Here is a 16842-nt window from a genome sequence, read left to right as displayed (position 1 = left end):
GCTCTGTGTCTTCCTTGTGCCCAATTTCACTGCGGCTGCTAGCTGAGCCGTTTTAACGTTTTCCACTAATTGTTCCACAGCTTTTTCGTGTGTGAGGGCCGTCACTTCAGGGCTGGTCAAGTCTAAACCTAATAAAAATTCTGTGCCTTTCATGGGGCGTCAGGTCATGAGAGTGTGTGGGGTGTAACCTGTGGAAGTTGAAACTAATACGCAAAAACATCAGCGCAAAAGGGAGGACTGAGTCCCAAGTGGTGTTGTTTTGCTGGACCATTTTTCTGAGGGTGAATTTTAAGGTCCGATTCATGCGCTCCACGATACCACTCGACTGTGGGTGGTATGCAATGTGGAATTTTTGGGTAATGCCAAATATCGTGAGGACGTTCTTCATGACGCGTCCCGTAAAATGGGAACCTTGGTCGGATTCAATGCTGCGGGGGAGTCCCCATCTTGTAAAGATGTGATGGGTCAAAATCTTGGCTGTGGTCTTTGCCGTGTTAGTTCTGGATGGGAATGCTTCCACCCATTTTGTAAACGTGTCTATCACCACAAGTACATATTTGTAACCATTCCTGCAAGGGGGCAATGGTCCTATAAAATCAATCTGGAGGTTAGTCCAGGGGCCATTAACGGGTCGGGTGTGACTAAACTCAGACTTTTTGGCATACCTGTCCGGATTATTCTGAGCACAGATAAGACAATTCTCGATGTAGTGATTTACATCGTCCTTTAAATTCGGCCACCAACAAAGCTGCCTGAGGTGGGCTGTAGTGGGATCGATTCCCTGATGTCCATGACCGTCATGGAACAAACAAATCAGTTGATTCCTGTCCTGTTCAGGAACCACATAAAGGTTGTCTTTTAACACCACACCGTCATGTGTGGTCAGTGTATTCTTAAACCTCTCGCAGGGAGCTGGATAGTTTCCCCTTGAAATCTCTCTGAGACTGCTGTCCTGCTTCTGGGCCTGCACTAAATCCTGGATATTAGTCTGCGAGACCTGAACTTCATTTACTGGTGCGCTTTCGGGGGGTGTCCAAAAGTATCCGTGTCTGGAACCTGCTTTAGCCAGTGCGTCGGCTTTTACATTTCCAAGGGGGGGAGGAACAATGGTGACTTCGAACTTTGACTATCCCAAAAGTCCTGTTCTGTGCTCTCTCTAAAATGTGACGGAGCAATGGGGCTGAAGGGAGGGGTTTTCCATCTGCGGAAACAAATCCTCTTGCTTTCCACAGGGGCAGGAATTCTGTAAGGCTGTTACAGACATAGAGGCTGTCCGAGTATATGTCTGCTGGGCTGGGGAAGGAATCTGTGTGTTCCACTATATACGCGATGGCCGCACGTTCTGCTGCCTGCGCGCCTAAATGTCCTGGAAGTTTTATTGCTGTTCTAGGGCGCGTCCCTGCTTGTCCTCGACATAAATACCGCAACCTGTAATGCGCTTCCCATCCAATACTGTGGAAGATCCATCCACATATATCTTTGTGGGCTCGCACATGTCTGTGCGCTTGGGGCTCTGGGTTGAACTACCTATCTTTCTGGGGGGTGTTTTCGCAATAAAGGGGCCTGTGTTGTGGTGTGGAGAGATAATTTCACGTTCATGGGGGGTTCTGGGGTACTGTTGGTTGTTGGCTAAAAAAGTGTGGGTCTTTGTCCGTTTCACAGTGATGTCCCGTCCCTGCAAGAGAAGGGTCCATCTAGCTGCTCTTATTTGACTGACTGTACCGTCCTTGAGTCGTCCGTCCAGTAAAGGTTGGGTGGGGGGGTGTTCTGTGAGGATTGTGATGGGGTTCAGTCCGGTAATGTACGAAAAATACTGAACTGCCCAAAATACTGTGAGCAGGTGCCTCTCAGGCTGAAAATCCCTGCTCCACAGCATCTAAAATTTTGGAGGCGTAAGCTACGGGCCTTAACTGTTCGTGCCGTTCCTGGAGAAGCACGGTCGAAAGGGTGCGGTCTGTGGTCGCTACCTCTATAGCGTATGGGGAAAGCGGGTCTGGAACTTGTAGTGCGGGGGCTGCTATGAGTGCCTGTTTTAAAGAGTCCACAGCATCCGTATGCTGCGGGAGCCATTCCCAGGGGGCTCCTTTCTTTAGGAGGTCTGAGAGGGGTGCTGCCTTGCTGGCGAAACCGTCAATGTGGTTTCGGCAGTAGCCAACCAGTCCTAAAAACGACCGGAGGGCTGAAACGTTCTGGGGAAGGGGCAATTTAGCAATCGAGTCAATCCTTTTGTGCTCAATCTCGCGTTTACCATGTGTGATAATTGTTCCCAAATATATCACCTTATCTTCCAAAATCTGGGCCTTTTTGGGGTTAACTTTACAACCAATCGAATGTAAGAGTTCCAGGAGTTCGGACAGAAGCTCGATGTGCTTTTCCTTGGTGTCAGTCTGCGGTAGTAGGTCGTCTACGTACTGGACCAGACATTCGGGGCAAGAGAATTTGGCTAATCCATTTGCCAGCTGTCGGTGGAAAATGGAGGAGGAGTTGTGGAATCCTTGTGGCAGGCATGTCCACGTGTACTGCTGATTTTTGAAAGTGAAGGCAAATTTGTACTGGCACGCCTTTGCCAATGGAGTTGACCAGAACCCATTACTGACATCCAAAACCGTAAAGAATCGGGAATTGAATCCCTGCTTGAGCATGGTCTCGGAACTTGTGGCTACTGTGGGGGCTGCTGCGGGGGTTATTTTGTTGAGTTCCCGGTAATCGATGGTCAGCCGCCATGATCCATCGGGCTTTCTCACTGGCCAAATCGGGGCATTATTAGTGGTGGCTACTGATCTAAGTACGCCCTGCTCTAATAAGCTTTCGATTACCTTGGGGATTTCTCCCTCTGCCTCTTGGGGAAATCCATACTGTTTTTGGGGTCTCGGGTCAGGTCCTGTGATCTGTACGGAACCAGTCATCCGGCCACAGTCGTGTTTGTGGGTCGTGAATGCTGTCCTGTTCTTTTGCAGAACTGCCCTAACCTGCTTGTCCGTGCTAAGCGTGGTCGGGTTGAACCAAAATTCGCCTACTGCGCTAATTTTGTTCCGGTATTCTCCTATGTTGAGCGTTGCGGGGGCTCTTGCAGACTTTGCCATTTTCCAGACACACTGGTTGACTGGATCAAATGAAAGATTGTGGGAATTCATGAAGTCAATTCACAGAATGTGTTCTGCTGTGTGGGGCAGATCGACTAAAACCACGGGGTGCTTGGTGGTGATGTTGTCGATTTGAATGGGTACAGGGGCTGTGATGTGTCCCTGCTGTGAGTGGCCTGTAAAGCCGCTGAGGTGGCTGTAGTGGGCCACGTGTCCTTTTGAAACCGGGTGGAGGAATTCATTGTGGTGCGGGACCCTCCTGTATCCCATAGAAATTCAATGGGCTGTCCCCGAATTTTCGCTGCAACTACCGGTCGTCCGGACCTATCCCAAAGGGTGTCGCAGACCCAACTGGGGTAGCCCATACACCGTCAGTCCGTTGCGGTCAGGTCCGTCTGATCTGAACGGGCGCTAATACTATGAATGGGCTCTGTCTTCTTACTCAGAGTGCCCATCTGCTGGGCTCTCTGTGGCTTTCTAGGGGCATTGCATTCCCTTGCAAAGTGTCCCAACTGTCCACAGTTGCAACACTCCTGTGACTTGGGTGGGGGGCTGTTCTTTCCTTCATTCACCCATGCGGGATTCTGGTGTGTTGTAACTGCCTGTATATCTGCGTCGGCCTGCTTTTCCTCGGGAATTTTAACTGCGGGTTTGCTTTGTACAGATTGCTCCCAGGCGCGGGACAATCTTTTGACTACCCTCTTCTCGTTATGGGCCTCCTCTGAGGGATCATAATTGGCGCACGCTTTCTGTCCTGTTTCTGTGGCATGGGAGATAAGGGTGCGGGTCCATTTGGCCATGTCATCTGGGGACAAATGCGCGCGGTCTAAGTCTCCAAAGACTGCTGCAAAGTGGATCCACAGGCGTCCAGCGAACGCTGTGGGGTGCTCAGTCTTTTGCCTGCATTTGTTGAGGCCATCTACGGGGTCACCCCGGTTATACCCGATCGCATCCAGGATCGCGGTATGCATTTCTGCAAGGGTGCCTCCTACATTCTGTGGGTCAGGAAGGGCTGCTACGACCGAAGGGTCTAAACTTAAAACTGTGAGCTTTACAGGCTCTCGCTCATCCAGGCCGTACATGGTTGCCTGCTGCTTTACTCTGGCAAAGAAATGGTGGGGTCTGAGGTGGGAGGAACGGAGTGATTTTCTTGCACACGTCCCGTAATTGGGTCACTGTTAAGGGGGTGGTATATAGAAATTCCGCATTGTCTGATATGGCTGTGCAGTGGGTGGTTACTGGGTTAATTGGAGCCTGAACTATCTGCTCTGTGGGGGGTTGGAGCGCTTTCCTCTTCTGTGGCTTTCCCTGCGCACATGTTCCCTGAACATATCTCTGTGCTGTTTCATTTAAGTCGTCCCAATCAGGGCCGTCTTCCTTATCTAATTTTGCTCCAAAGGTTTCCTGGAATCCTTTTTGGACTGAAAGCAGCAATTGCAGCTCTGCAATCTGCTTCCGGCACTTTACGTGGCCTAGTGAGCTTTGTCTTTGCTCCGTGGTGGCAGCATGGAGTGCTCTTAACGCTGCCTTCAGGTCACTACACTGCCTCTGCAATGCTTCTACCTGCTTCTCGGTTTCTTCTCGTACCAGGACTGCACGTTGCGTGTCCTGATAGGCCTTTTCATATTGGGACTGGAAGCTGTTTAAGTGCGCCAGACAAGACTGGCGTGCCCTTTTGGCATCCTCCACCTCCGTCTTTTGCTGCCAACTTCCTCCTTAACTCTAAGTTCTCTCTTTCTACCTCGCTTACATCAACCGTACTCATTCGATGTATGCCTTCTACCTCCTGACGACGACCTCTGTGCCTCGCAACTGTGCCAAGCAGGACACGATTGCCATCGGCTTGCGAGCTTTCCCTAAGCTCTTTTTGTGGATCTCGCTCAGGGTCTCCCACCAAGTATGTCCTATACTCCCGGGACCTGATTCCTCGTTGCCACATAATTCACTCCAAAGGGGCCATCCCTTCCCTTTGAGATATTTCCTGATTTCTTCCTCCCAAATGGGGCATTGTCCCACTCTACTGCTGCTGGTCGCTGCGACCGCAAATTCCTCGGGGTTCATGAGGCGTTGTATTGCCATCTTTCCTATCCGAATGCTGCTCCTCAAATTTGGGACAGGGGTATTAAGGCGGTGCTGTAAATACGGGTACGGCTTTCGCTACTTTCCGAAATACAAACTCCCGAGACAGTTTTGTCACAACAAAAAATCCATCAGTTTTACCTTATCGCCCTGTTAGTTACGCATGCATACACACACTTCCGAATTATGAGGATTGATCAGAACTGCTTGAACGCTTGTGGTTTTCTGTTCCCAATTGGATCTCTAATTCAAATTCTGGGTTCTGCCGGAGTGGTTAAGCCACTTCTAGATCGGGTCCCATCAGAGAGTCGCCAAATAATGTTGCTAACTTTCCGGTTGGTTCAATTGTTCTGTTTTATTACCTTTGCTCTCGAGTCGCCAGGTATCTTTATGATACCGCCACGAGGTCCAAGTAATGATCAATAACTCAATACACCGATTAGTAAGATTCAAATCAAAGCACATTTATTATACAAAGTAATTGCTACTCATGCACAAGTTCTACATCTAAGCTACTTCTACAACTGACAGGCCTATACTTAACTTCGGACTGGCTCACCAGGTCAGGGGAACAAATGGCCTTTCCTTCGGGTTCTGAGTCTGCGGGATTCGAAGTTGGTACGGATTGGTAGCTAGGAGCGCCTATCTCGTAGCGAGCGTGAATTAAGACTTCTTTCGGTGGTCACTGCACCGGTCAAGGTTGGTTCGCGTTGCTGGGTGACCCGGGCAGGACGAAAAGAGCGATTTGAACTTGGGGCTTAACTCTTAGTCCCAGGGGCTTCCCGCCTTTCGGGGCGGACCCTGTACCTGGTTCTAGGTGATTGGACTTTGTTCCAATCGCTTGGTTCGATTTCTCCAACACTGGAGCGGTTCCCTGATCGATGGGCGGTCTTGAGGTGTTCAGTAACCTCTTTTGTGTTGTCTCCTGCTGGCGCCCCCGGGGAGTCTGGCTTAGTTTTGAGTGTCCCAAATATTGCTATTGTTCCCGGGGATTGCTCATCAGTATGTAGATGGCCGCCACATTGTTATGCTGATGGTCGCTGGTATTGATGCTGTCTGGGCTTTTGCAGAGTTAAATACACAGCAAATCAGCACCTGCTGGTTTCTGTCTGTGTTGGCTGACTTTTCCATCAGCCTTTGCGTACGCCATTTTAAATCGGGAGTTGGCCAATTTAGGTGGCTACAAGATCAGCCAAGATCTAATTGAATGGTGGAACAGGTACAAGAGACTGAATGGCCTACTCCGCCTGTTCGTACGTTCTTACAAAAATGGTTTGACATTAGAAGATTATCAAGTTTTAAATACTTTCTCTTTTTGTCCAGCAATTTCTTTGAAGGTATTAAACAAAGAAAATGTCAATCTTCATATCTTGCCAAATACTGGGGAACTGCCATTTTCACGGGACATCTGCATCTCCACTGATCTTGCAGTTATGACTCATGCAGTTATGAGTCAACTCGCAGAATGTCCCAAAGTTAATATTAATTTAATAAACTGTGCCACCAATTTTTATACACCAAGGTTCCACAGACAACAAATGAATGAATGACTTATTTTTATTGAGGAAGGAATGTTGGCCAGGAGACAAAGCAGCCGAGGGCTCAATTTGACATCTCATTGGAAAGAATGCACACCCTCATAACTGCACTGAAGTATCAACCTAAATTATGCATTCAATTTGGAACAATTGCATCATAGTCTGCCCAATACTGCAAATATTAGCATTTAAGTTGCACTGCACACATGTCGCCCAAAAGATCAACCTCTTGTAGCTTCTTAAAATACATTTTGATATGAGTTTACCAAGATAGATTTTCTGGATTTTTTTTAATGTCAGTGTCGGGTCCCCACATAAAGACTCCTATTAAGGCATGAGAAGTGTGGTGTTGGGTCCCAGTTTAAATTCCTACCCAGGAGGAAGGGGAGATGCTTTATATGCTGTTGCCTGGGCCCCAAATAAACTTGGAATAAAATAGTTTTCAGGTCGTGAATCAATTGCTTTGAAGCACTCTATTAAGTTTATGTAGAGAGTTGAAGTTCCAGTTTGGATTTCCACATTTCCACTGTTTGATTCTTCCTGGAGTTTCTGTCTTTGACCATATTTGTGAATTTCTGCAGATGGTCAACGTGATGCATGGTGTAATTATCCAAATTCCGAAATGTTTATTGGTCTAAATATTTATAAAACGAAATCATAATCAAAGTAGCTAACAATTTGCAGTTCATGAGAATGCTTGCTGGAAGGAGGGATTACTGAGACAGGCAAAGTAAGGTAGCTTAACATCATTGGATATAATTAGGAACAGGGTGCAGGCTAGGAGAAGATACTAAGCTCCGTTGCTATTGAGAAATCGGATTAACATCAGTGGAAATATATTGGTGGCGTACCTTTCTCGCAGTGACCATCACTTTTTCTGTCATGTGCCTCCTTCCTTATTTTCCCTTATTTTTATTTAGAACTTTTGAAATGTTGACATTTAGAACATAATGTTCCTTTCTTATATGGAAGAAACCAGTCCTGTACTAAAAGCTGCTTGTCTACCACATCTTGTTGCCAGTGAATTGAATCAAAAATCTTTCTCTCCATGGCCTTGCTCAACTATGTTTCTGAAAGTCTCTCCAGTCTTCAAAGTCCACCAGTTATCACTCTCAGATTCTATTTCTTCAGCCAAGTCTTTAGTAACATTTTCAAATCACTGCAAAGGCATGGCACCCACTTTTTTGTCAGTGAAGCATAGAATGGTATTTCAAGAAATGTGCAATATGAATGTACATTATTAAATATGCGTATGATAGAAAGTAATTCTGTTTAACGGTTTCGGTGCAGGACACCTCTTTACAGTACATGTCCTCTCAAGTAAGGACAGTAACGAGCTTGGTTTGTCATACTTGACACTAGATACGACTTTGCAAGCTATTACTGAGCTATGTTGTAGTTTGTAGCATGATGGTCCGAAATCAACGTTTTCCTCTTCCAGTTAGTGCAAGCAAGTTGATGGAGTTTTTTAATAAAAAAAAGTAAAAGTGGTGATGTTGGGGAAGGGGACATACTGCGGAAATTGGTAGCTTGGAACAGATTACAGTTGTTGATTGTAAACCTTACACAGCATGTTGTCCAGAATGAGTTTGTTCTCTTTTGATGGCTTGTCTTCTGTTGCCTTTGAACCAGTTGGTCTTCAACTTTTAACTCATTTCTTTCAGCTATTCCGACGTGTGGCGGCTGCACTGCCTGGTATGGACAATGCACCTGAAAAGAGTAAAGAAGACAGTATCCTTCACTGCACTTTCCCATGGCTTTTTAAATAAAATGTAACTGTAGGACAGAGCAAAAACAGTTATTTTGTTTTTCATCTGTTGGGATAGGCTCAAAATAATAACTGCCGTTGCATGATCTAGGAGAGTAGATTGTCAATTTAAAAAGTCAATGAAACAGTGTATGAATGACCAGGTGAGTTTCTTATTCTGAAGTTATTGACCTTCAATGAGGTCGGTTATTTCATCTGTGGAGCAAATTAGGATATTTTACTGAATTCAAAATTTACACGTGCCGTTTCCTTTTTTGTGTACAGAAACTGGAATGTGTTAATATAGTAATTATATATTGTCTGCATAGCCATCAAGTGTCAGAACTGTTGGGCAGCACGGTGGCACAGTGGTTAGCACTACCGCCTCACGGCGCCGAGGTCCCAGGTTCGTTCCTGGCTCTGGGTCACTGTCCGTGTGGAGTTTGCACATTCTCCCGTGTTTTCGTTGGTTTCACCCCCACAACCCAAAAGATGTGCAGGGTAGGTGGATTGGCCATGCTAAATTGACCCTTAAATTGGAAAAAATGAATTGGGTACTCTAAATTTATAAAATTTATTTTAAAAAGTATCAGAGCTGTGTATGAAATGGTCGTGGGCAACTCTATTCCCAGTTTTGGGACGATTAACCCAATGCCTTGTGTCAGAAGGGTAAGATGTGCAATATTACCTGAAGAAAGTGGGGAGAAAAAAAATGAGGCAATTATTCTTTACTGTCTCTTGCATTTCAGTATTTACAAGAGACTTGAGACATCAGTAGTTAGAGACGTGGCTGGATTGTTGTCGAGGTGAGGGATGCGACGGTGGGATTGGATACAAAGGCTATTAAACATGTAAAATTCAAGCTCATCTTTCGGATGAAACATTAAACCGAGGACCCTGCCTACCATCTTGGTGGGTGCAAAAGATCCATTGACACTATTTGACAAGAGTGGGGGAGTTATTCTGATGTGCTGGCCAGTATTTATCCATCAATCAACATCACAAAAAACAGATTATCTGTCATTGTTGGATGGCTATTTGTGGGAGTTTGTTGTGCACAAGTTGGTTGCTGTCTTTCATTAGAATAGTGACTACACTTCAAATGTACTTAATTGGCTGTAAAACGCTTTGATATGTTTTTAAAGGTGCTATATAAATGCAATGCTTATTTGAAAAAGTTGTAATTTCCTAAACTCCATTTACACAGTGATTGATATCAAGCTGGAGAAACCACCAGAACCACCAATCAACGAGGGTGGCTGCTCCTGCTAATAATGGCACAATCAAACTTTTCCCTATTGGCCAGCATCACCAACTGCATTACAGTCATTGACGAGCCACCTTGCTCCCTCTTAGTGGTGTGCTGGCTCGGTAATGTGTGAACGTGCTGCTGTAATCACACCAGGAGCTTCTTCATTCAGAAAATTCAATTTCATTTCCTTCAGCTGCATGGTTTATTTAAGATCCAAGATCAAGTTTGATTTAATTATGTTATGTATTGCACTCTTAACACTGAGCGATGCAGTCCTCTACATTGTACAGAAATGTGTGCACGATGTAAAATGTTTGTGTGAATATGCAAAGATGTTGCTGTGTCAGGTTTTCAGAAAAAGGAAAAATTTTCTATGATGAGGTCCTGATGTGGGTATGAGCTGAGGTGCTGATGCTGCTTTGACCAGAGAATGTTTGTTTGTTGGGAAGGAGGGGGAAGCACCAATGGGTCCATCAAGACTTCTGGTATCTGAGTAATGTCTGAATGTGCTGCTTTGGGTGAGCTGTGATGAGGTGGAGCAGCCTCCTTGCTATTATGTGGTGCTAGAACAGAATTGATTTTCTACCATTGAAGAAAGCCAGTAAAGCTGTATTTCTTGTCCTATCTGGATGTGTCTCTCAGCTCATGTGCACAGTCGTGTGGAGTTCAAGTGTAGGAGAGCAATTGCAGTGGTGTAATATCTGTTTATTTAAAGTTGGAAATCAGTTGATGATCAATGGGGAAAGTATGTGAAGATTTTCTGCTGAGTAGTCCCTCAGAGTCTCCTTCCCAAGTAGATGGTGATTATGGCATTGCACAAATAGACAGCATCCAACTTCAGTACCCATGAAATAACTCAATCATGCTTTTTAATTTTAAGTTGTGGTGCAGGATGTGATGGCTGATATGTACAGTGTCATGTTTTGGTGGTTGCTGTTTACTGAATCTATTTGGCCAATATACCAATGAAGAGTAGCCCTTTCAAATGGTCCTCGCAGGTTTCAGGTTCAAAATGAATTGGTGCTTTTACATTGTGTTGTTCGAAGTTATGCTAACTGTAAAATGCTGTCCCTTTTCAGGTTGTCACAAGAAAAGTAAAAGTTGTGTTTTTGGTTACTCTTAGTAAACAGCTCTAAATTCCTAGAAATGTCTTTCGTTCTGCACCACTGGATGGGTACATTTGAATTGTATTTGCGGGTCAGGATGTCTATGTAACTGGAGGATTGCTTGATTGCAATTTTGTACTTTAAACCACATGGCTTTATGTTTCGGACTAAATGGAGTGTTTCTGAATAATTTTGCTACAGCTAAAATGATGCAGTCCCAGACCTCTGACTAGTTGGAGTTTGTGGTAATAGTAGGTACAGCTTATTACACCAGACTCCTTTGTGAGCTAGCAGTTTACGGGAACTGTCCTGCAGGTGAGCCACAGTTAATTAGTTTTTAAAGTCTCTGGGTATTGTGCTGCTCTGTACAGTCTTTGTACTTGCGATTACAAAAAGGCTGTAATGTGTAACTTGATGCTTCAGACTTGGGGGTTGAAGTTTGTTGTTGCTTCGTGAGCACCTCAAATCTCTGTCCATTAGCAAGCTCAATTCATAGCAGCTTTGTGAATCTTGTTTTACTGGAATACATAAAAATTTTAATGGATTTGTTGGGAACAGCATTTTGACATATTTACAATTTTAAACCACAATTATTGGCTATGAAATTGAATGTCCATGTGATGTGTATAATTACATCAGCACACATTGATTTGCTGTGTTACTATTGATTGTAGAAGCTTACGGTTGCATTTTTGTACCAGAGACGTACCCAGCAATGCAGATTAAGCATACTCTGTGCAATGTTGTTTCTGTTCATTTAAACTGCTATTTGGTGTGAAATTAAAACCAAATGGGGAGGTATTAAAATAAACGTGATGGTTGGTGCTAACTCATCAGCAGACATAAAATTAACTCATTATATCCAGCAGTATACTATTTTGTACCAATATTGAGTACAAGTGCTATTACTGTACTTTTTTGGAAGAACCTAGAATATTTAATGGAATTGATGATGATTGATACAGGGGTACTTGAATGCATAAAACTCAATTTTTTCCCATTTGGGAATTGACTAAAATGGAAAAACGGTGTATAAATAGCTGGACTTCTAGAAGAAGTGAATGTGCTGTGTTCAGACTTTCTGACTGGGTCCTCCTGAGAAACAACAGCTATCGCCCTAAATGAAGCAGGGATTCACTGTGGCTCACTTGAAACATGCCCTGCATTTCTAATCACACCTTCAAAATAAACAATTTACCTTTATTCAGAAGAATAGCAACATAAGTGAGGGGGTCAAGTTTGTTGCTCAGTGAAATACTCCATTTGAACTTGCCATGTCTAATCAGCTTCATTTGAGGATGTGTGCGCAAGATTGAAGTTGTAACTGATACCAAATGTGGCTTTCCTGTTTGTGATTACAATAATTGTTGGTATTTTAATGCAGCCTGTGGAGGCCAGTAATGAAGGATACTCTTGAATAATTCAAAAACAGCCTATTACAATGGAAATATTTGCAGACAAGTACTGGAGCCTCCTCCATCAGTGGTGTGCTTTTCTTTATATTTAAAAAAAAATTGTCTTTTTGTTGTAAATACTTGACAGTTGTAATGTTCTCATGTCTGTGTATGCATTTACTAGATTAATATCTTTGGAAAGGCAGTAAGACACTAATCCACTTGCCTGTACTGAAGTTTATACTCTTTATCAACTTAGATTAGCTCAGCCTGTGTACCTGTGTCTAAAGTCTTTTGCAAAGATAAATATCCTGTCACCGAACCATTCACTGACACATTAACTGTTTAATAAAGAAAATTTGTCTTCATATTTACATAATTAAAATGGTCTCATTACAGCTAGTTATTAGAATATTTGTGTTAAGGTACCACCTCCTGTTGTAAAGTCACATCCTTGTATTACACACAATAAAATGAGCCATTTCATCACTTAGCCGGTTTGTAATGGGTTTGTCCTGTATATATTTATATGAGCACCAAAGTGAGGGGTGTCAAGCTGGGTGTCATGTGATTGTGCCCTCTGGGTACAACTGAATATCCTTGGATCAGATCCAACAAGAACAAAATTGCACATGTCAGAAATTTGAAATTTATGTAGAAAATGCTGATGGAACAGTCTGTCAATTCCATGCTCTCGCATTGCCATTTGAAATGGCAGCATCTACTGGATTAAAGAGAGCCGACAAATGTAACCTATTGAAAAGGTAAGCTGATAACGTGTCGCCTTTTCAAATTCCGGAAGTTGGATACACTGCTCATGCTCATACTGCACAATCCAAATTTAGCACCGAATAAAAATTACAGTCCAAGGCATTACAACTGTAAATTCAGGCCACAGTGTCACATCATTAAAAGATGTAACTGTCCTATTCAATTGATAAACACAAAATATGTAATTTTCTTGAATTTTCAATTTTGCTTAAGCCCATAATTGAATGTTACGGAAAAATGAAAAACTCAATTTAATTTGTCAAAGGTATTGTTCAAAGGGCAGCACGGTAGCCTTGTGGATAGCACAATTGCTTCACAGCTCCAGGGTCCCAGGTTCGATTCCGGCTTGGGTCCCTGTCTGTGCGGAGTCTGCACATCCTCCCAGTGTGTGCGTGGGTTTCCTCCGGGTGCTCCGGTTTCCTCCCACAGTCCAAAGATGTGCAGGTTAGGTGGATTGGCCATGCTAAATTGCCCTTAGTGTTGGGTGGGGTTACTGGGTTATGGGGATAGGGTGGCGGTGTTGACCTTGGGTAGGGTGCTCTTTCCAAGAGCCGGTGCAGACTCGATGGGCCGAATGGCCTCCTTCTGCACTGTAAATTCTATGATAATCTCTATGATTACAATAAATCACTGGGGGTTTCCCCTAACATGCTTATTTTCATCAGAAGAAAGTTTGTCTGTGTTTTCTTTCATGAGAGGTAAACACTTCAAATTCCCTAAATTCATTCTCAGTTTCTAAGAAAGTTATACAGCTGTATTGTGATGTGATGGAAGGAAGAAATCCTAAGAACAAACAAAGAAGGCGAGTGGGAATAGTGTGTGTATGTGTAGGTTTGCAAAGCTATGGAGAAATCAGGGGAGTGGGTCTATTTAGATAACTCAGCTGGCACAGATGTGGTGGACTGGTTTCTTTATTGTAAAGTTTTATAAATCAAGAAATCTTTAGAATTGTGGGAGCACGGCAACCAGGATGTCAATGATGAGCTGTTATAAAAATGGACTTGGGAATTTGTAATGGGAAAGTTTGGGTACTGTAGATAAAAAGTACACAAGAATGTGAATCACTAAACTTAATGTGGTTGTGAAATTAACGCAGTGTGGTGAGTATTTCTCAAAATGGAAATGTAGTTTAACATTTTGAATTTAACTTATGTTCCTGGCAGTTAACCCGATCAGCTGTATGATTAAGTACTAATTACTATGCAGGAATCTGAGTCGGCACTTGTGGCTCAAAAATATGTATAAAGTAAGCAGTATCCACACTGGGTGGCTTTGAAAAGAATGCAGGAGGAATAGAGTGGGGCAAAAGGTGGGAATTTGGTGCAGAAGCAGAAGGTTTTTTTTTTTTGCCTCTAATGCTCATTGTTTAAATAAACTTGAGGCTTTAAGCTTTTTGGTCGGTGAGTGCAAGTTAGAAAACAAAAAGCAACTTGCAACAAAAAGAAGTTACAGATGCCCTAAACATAACTTTTCAAAGTTCTTTCGATTTGGGAAACACTGATTGAGATTGGAAAATTGTGCATGTAACTTCTATTTAAGAACAGAGAGAAGAAGAGGGAATTAAAGTCCTAGATCTGTCAAGAAATTGCTAGAATTTATAACAATTTTGAACACCGTGAATATTTTCAGTCAATCCAAGAGAGCCAACATGGATTTGGAATGGGCAGGTCATGACTGATGAACCTGATAGCATTTTTTTTGAAGAGCTGACTACAGAAGAAGATCACGTAATGTCTATGGATGTTATTTTTGCGAACTAGACAAACTTTAGAAGGCATTTGATTATGTCCCTCGTTAGACACTGATAGCTGAAGTTGAAGCTCATGGAAGTGAAGGCCAAAATTGTGACCGATAGGTTCAAATATGGGCACATAATGAGGCCATCCAGTTTCAACCTAGAACAGAATACTTTCTGAATAAGCTAGAAACCGTGGAGCTCCTAAGAGCCTTGGGACTCCAAGTGTGAAGTTCATTAAAATGTCATGAACAGCCCTTAAAATTATTTTGAAAATGTTAATAGGATGCTGGTCTTCATATCTAAGACATTGGAAAACAAGGGGGAAGAGGACATCCTTCAGCTATACAAAGACCACACCTGGAATACTGTGCGTGTTCTGAACACCACACCGTAGGAAAGATATATTGGCCAAGGAGGGAGTGTAGCACATAATTATTCAAGTCTCAGAAGTGATGACACAAACTAAGTTGTATTGCTTGGGGACTCAAGATATTAAAATGGAATAGATAGGACAGGGCAGTTGGAGAGAAATGTTAACCAAAGGTATTAAAAGATGGTCGAAGGTGGGTCTGTGGAGTTAGGCTACAGATGAGCCATGATCTTGTGAATGGCAAATACGCTTGGGTTAAATTAATAATTATCTTTATTGTCACAAGTAGGCTTACATTAACACTGCGATGAAGTTACTGTGAAAAGTCCCGAGTCGCCACATTCTGGCACCTGTTCGGGTACACGGAGGGAGAATTCAGAATGTCCAAATTACCTAACAGCACGTCTTTTGGGACTTGTGGGAGGAAACCGGAGCACCCAGAGGATACGCATGCAGACACGGGGAAAACGTGCAGATTCCGCAAAGCTGTCCAGCCAACTGAGCAGGAATGATTTTAAGGCAGAATAAGTAGGAATTTTGCTCTTGAGGCGGGTTAAAGGCCAGTTGAGCTTCCTGATGAAGAATGTCGGGAACTCTATTTGCATACATGAGCATCTCGTGTGTGTGCTCATTAAAAACCACCTTGCTGGAATCAAGTTTGCCCTCCAAATTAACTTCCCAGCCAGTGAGAATTTAATTAAGTTTTAACTGTCTGGGAGTGGTATGCACATGACGAACTTGACTTCTTCCACGACTTTGAGGTCAGCCTTGGGAACGGTAGCAAAGTTGCATTAGACTGGAAATGAGAGGCAGGCTAAGAGGTGGGGGAAGGGAGTGGGTGGGGGGAGGGGGTGAACTCTTGGTACTGGTAATAGGAGGGAACAGTCAAAAGGTGGGGGGTGGGGGAACTGGGATTCGGTAGGGTGTTGCTGGACAGCTGATTTGTGATACAGAATAAGGGGACCAACAGTGTGGGTTCAATTCCTGTACCAGCTGAGGTTATTCATTGCCCGACAATGGTGATGCTCAGGTTAAGTCAGAAGGGGAAAGCAGCCTATGTTCATCTGGGACTATGGAGACTTAATTTTTATTTTGGTAGCTGAAGATTTCATGGGGGAGGGAATCACTCCAACTTCCCCACCCATGGCTTAGATTTTGGAATGGAAGATTCTGCCCAGAGACGCTGTTGGAGAGACCAGATCAAGGAGCTATAAAAATTAGATAGTCACGAGTAAATCGAATAAGACAATTCAGGGCTGACCCCTTTAATCAGAGTGTGGTTAGAATGTGGAACTTGTTATTTAGGTCTAGTTGAGAGGACAAATATACATACATTTAAGGAGAATCTGGATGAGAGAGCAAAGAATAGAAGGGCATGTTGATAAGGCTTGATAAAGGTGGGAAGGGGTTTGTAGAGTATGAACGTGGACAGGTCTCCCGGGCTGAAGTCCCTGTTTATATGCTGTTAACATTGATTCCAACATTTTAAATATTTTAGAGTAATGCCAATGATTTATGAAATGTTTTAAGAAAACATTGAACTGATCAGATTTAATATAATTAAGCTTATTAACATTTTAAATGATAATTTTGGATGTATATTTTAAATTGAAAATATAAAATGTATGTTTCAAGATATTAAAAAATATTATTGAATTTTACTCTTGATTAAACAACTATGAAAACAAAAGTGAAAGGTATCATTTACAGATGCACCATAGAAAGCATACTCTGGCTGCATCACAGCCTGGTATGGAAACTGCT

At 43.3% G+C, this 16842-nt stretch overlaps 1 protein-coding gene across 3 annotated transcripts in view; it reads left to right on the top strand.

The window, feature by feature from the left end:
• Positions 1 to 12692, top strand: part of rab41 (RAB41, member RAS oncogene family) — a 63480-nt gene extending 50788 nt beyond the window's left edge. For all 3 annotated transcript variants that reach the window (XM_072505496.1, XM_072505493.1, XM_072505494.1), the window contains 2 exons: positions 8365 to 8431; positions 9655 to 12692. In XM_072505496.1, coding sequence (XP_072361597.1) covers positions 8365 to 8431; positions 9655 to 9719 — 132 coding nt within the window. In that variant the 3' untranslated portion in view covers positions 9720 to 12692. The remainder of the gene's footprint in view (positions 1 to 8364; positions 8432 to 9654) is intronic.
• The last annotated feature ends 4150 nt before the right edge of the window (positions 12693 to 16842 follow it).

Source organism: Scyliorhinus torazame, chromosome 5 (genome assembly GCF_047496885.1).
Source record: "Scyliorhinus torazame isolate Kashiwa2021f chromosome 5, sScyTor2.1, whole genome shotgun sequence".
In the NCBI taxonomy this organism is placed as follows: Eukaryota; Metazoa; Chordata; class Chondrichthyes; order Carcharhiniformes; family Scyliorhinidae; genus Scyliorhinus; species Scyliorhinus torazame.
The sequence above is the reverse complement of the archived record's forward strand: the minus strand, read 5'-3'. Positions and strand labels throughout refer to the sequence as shown.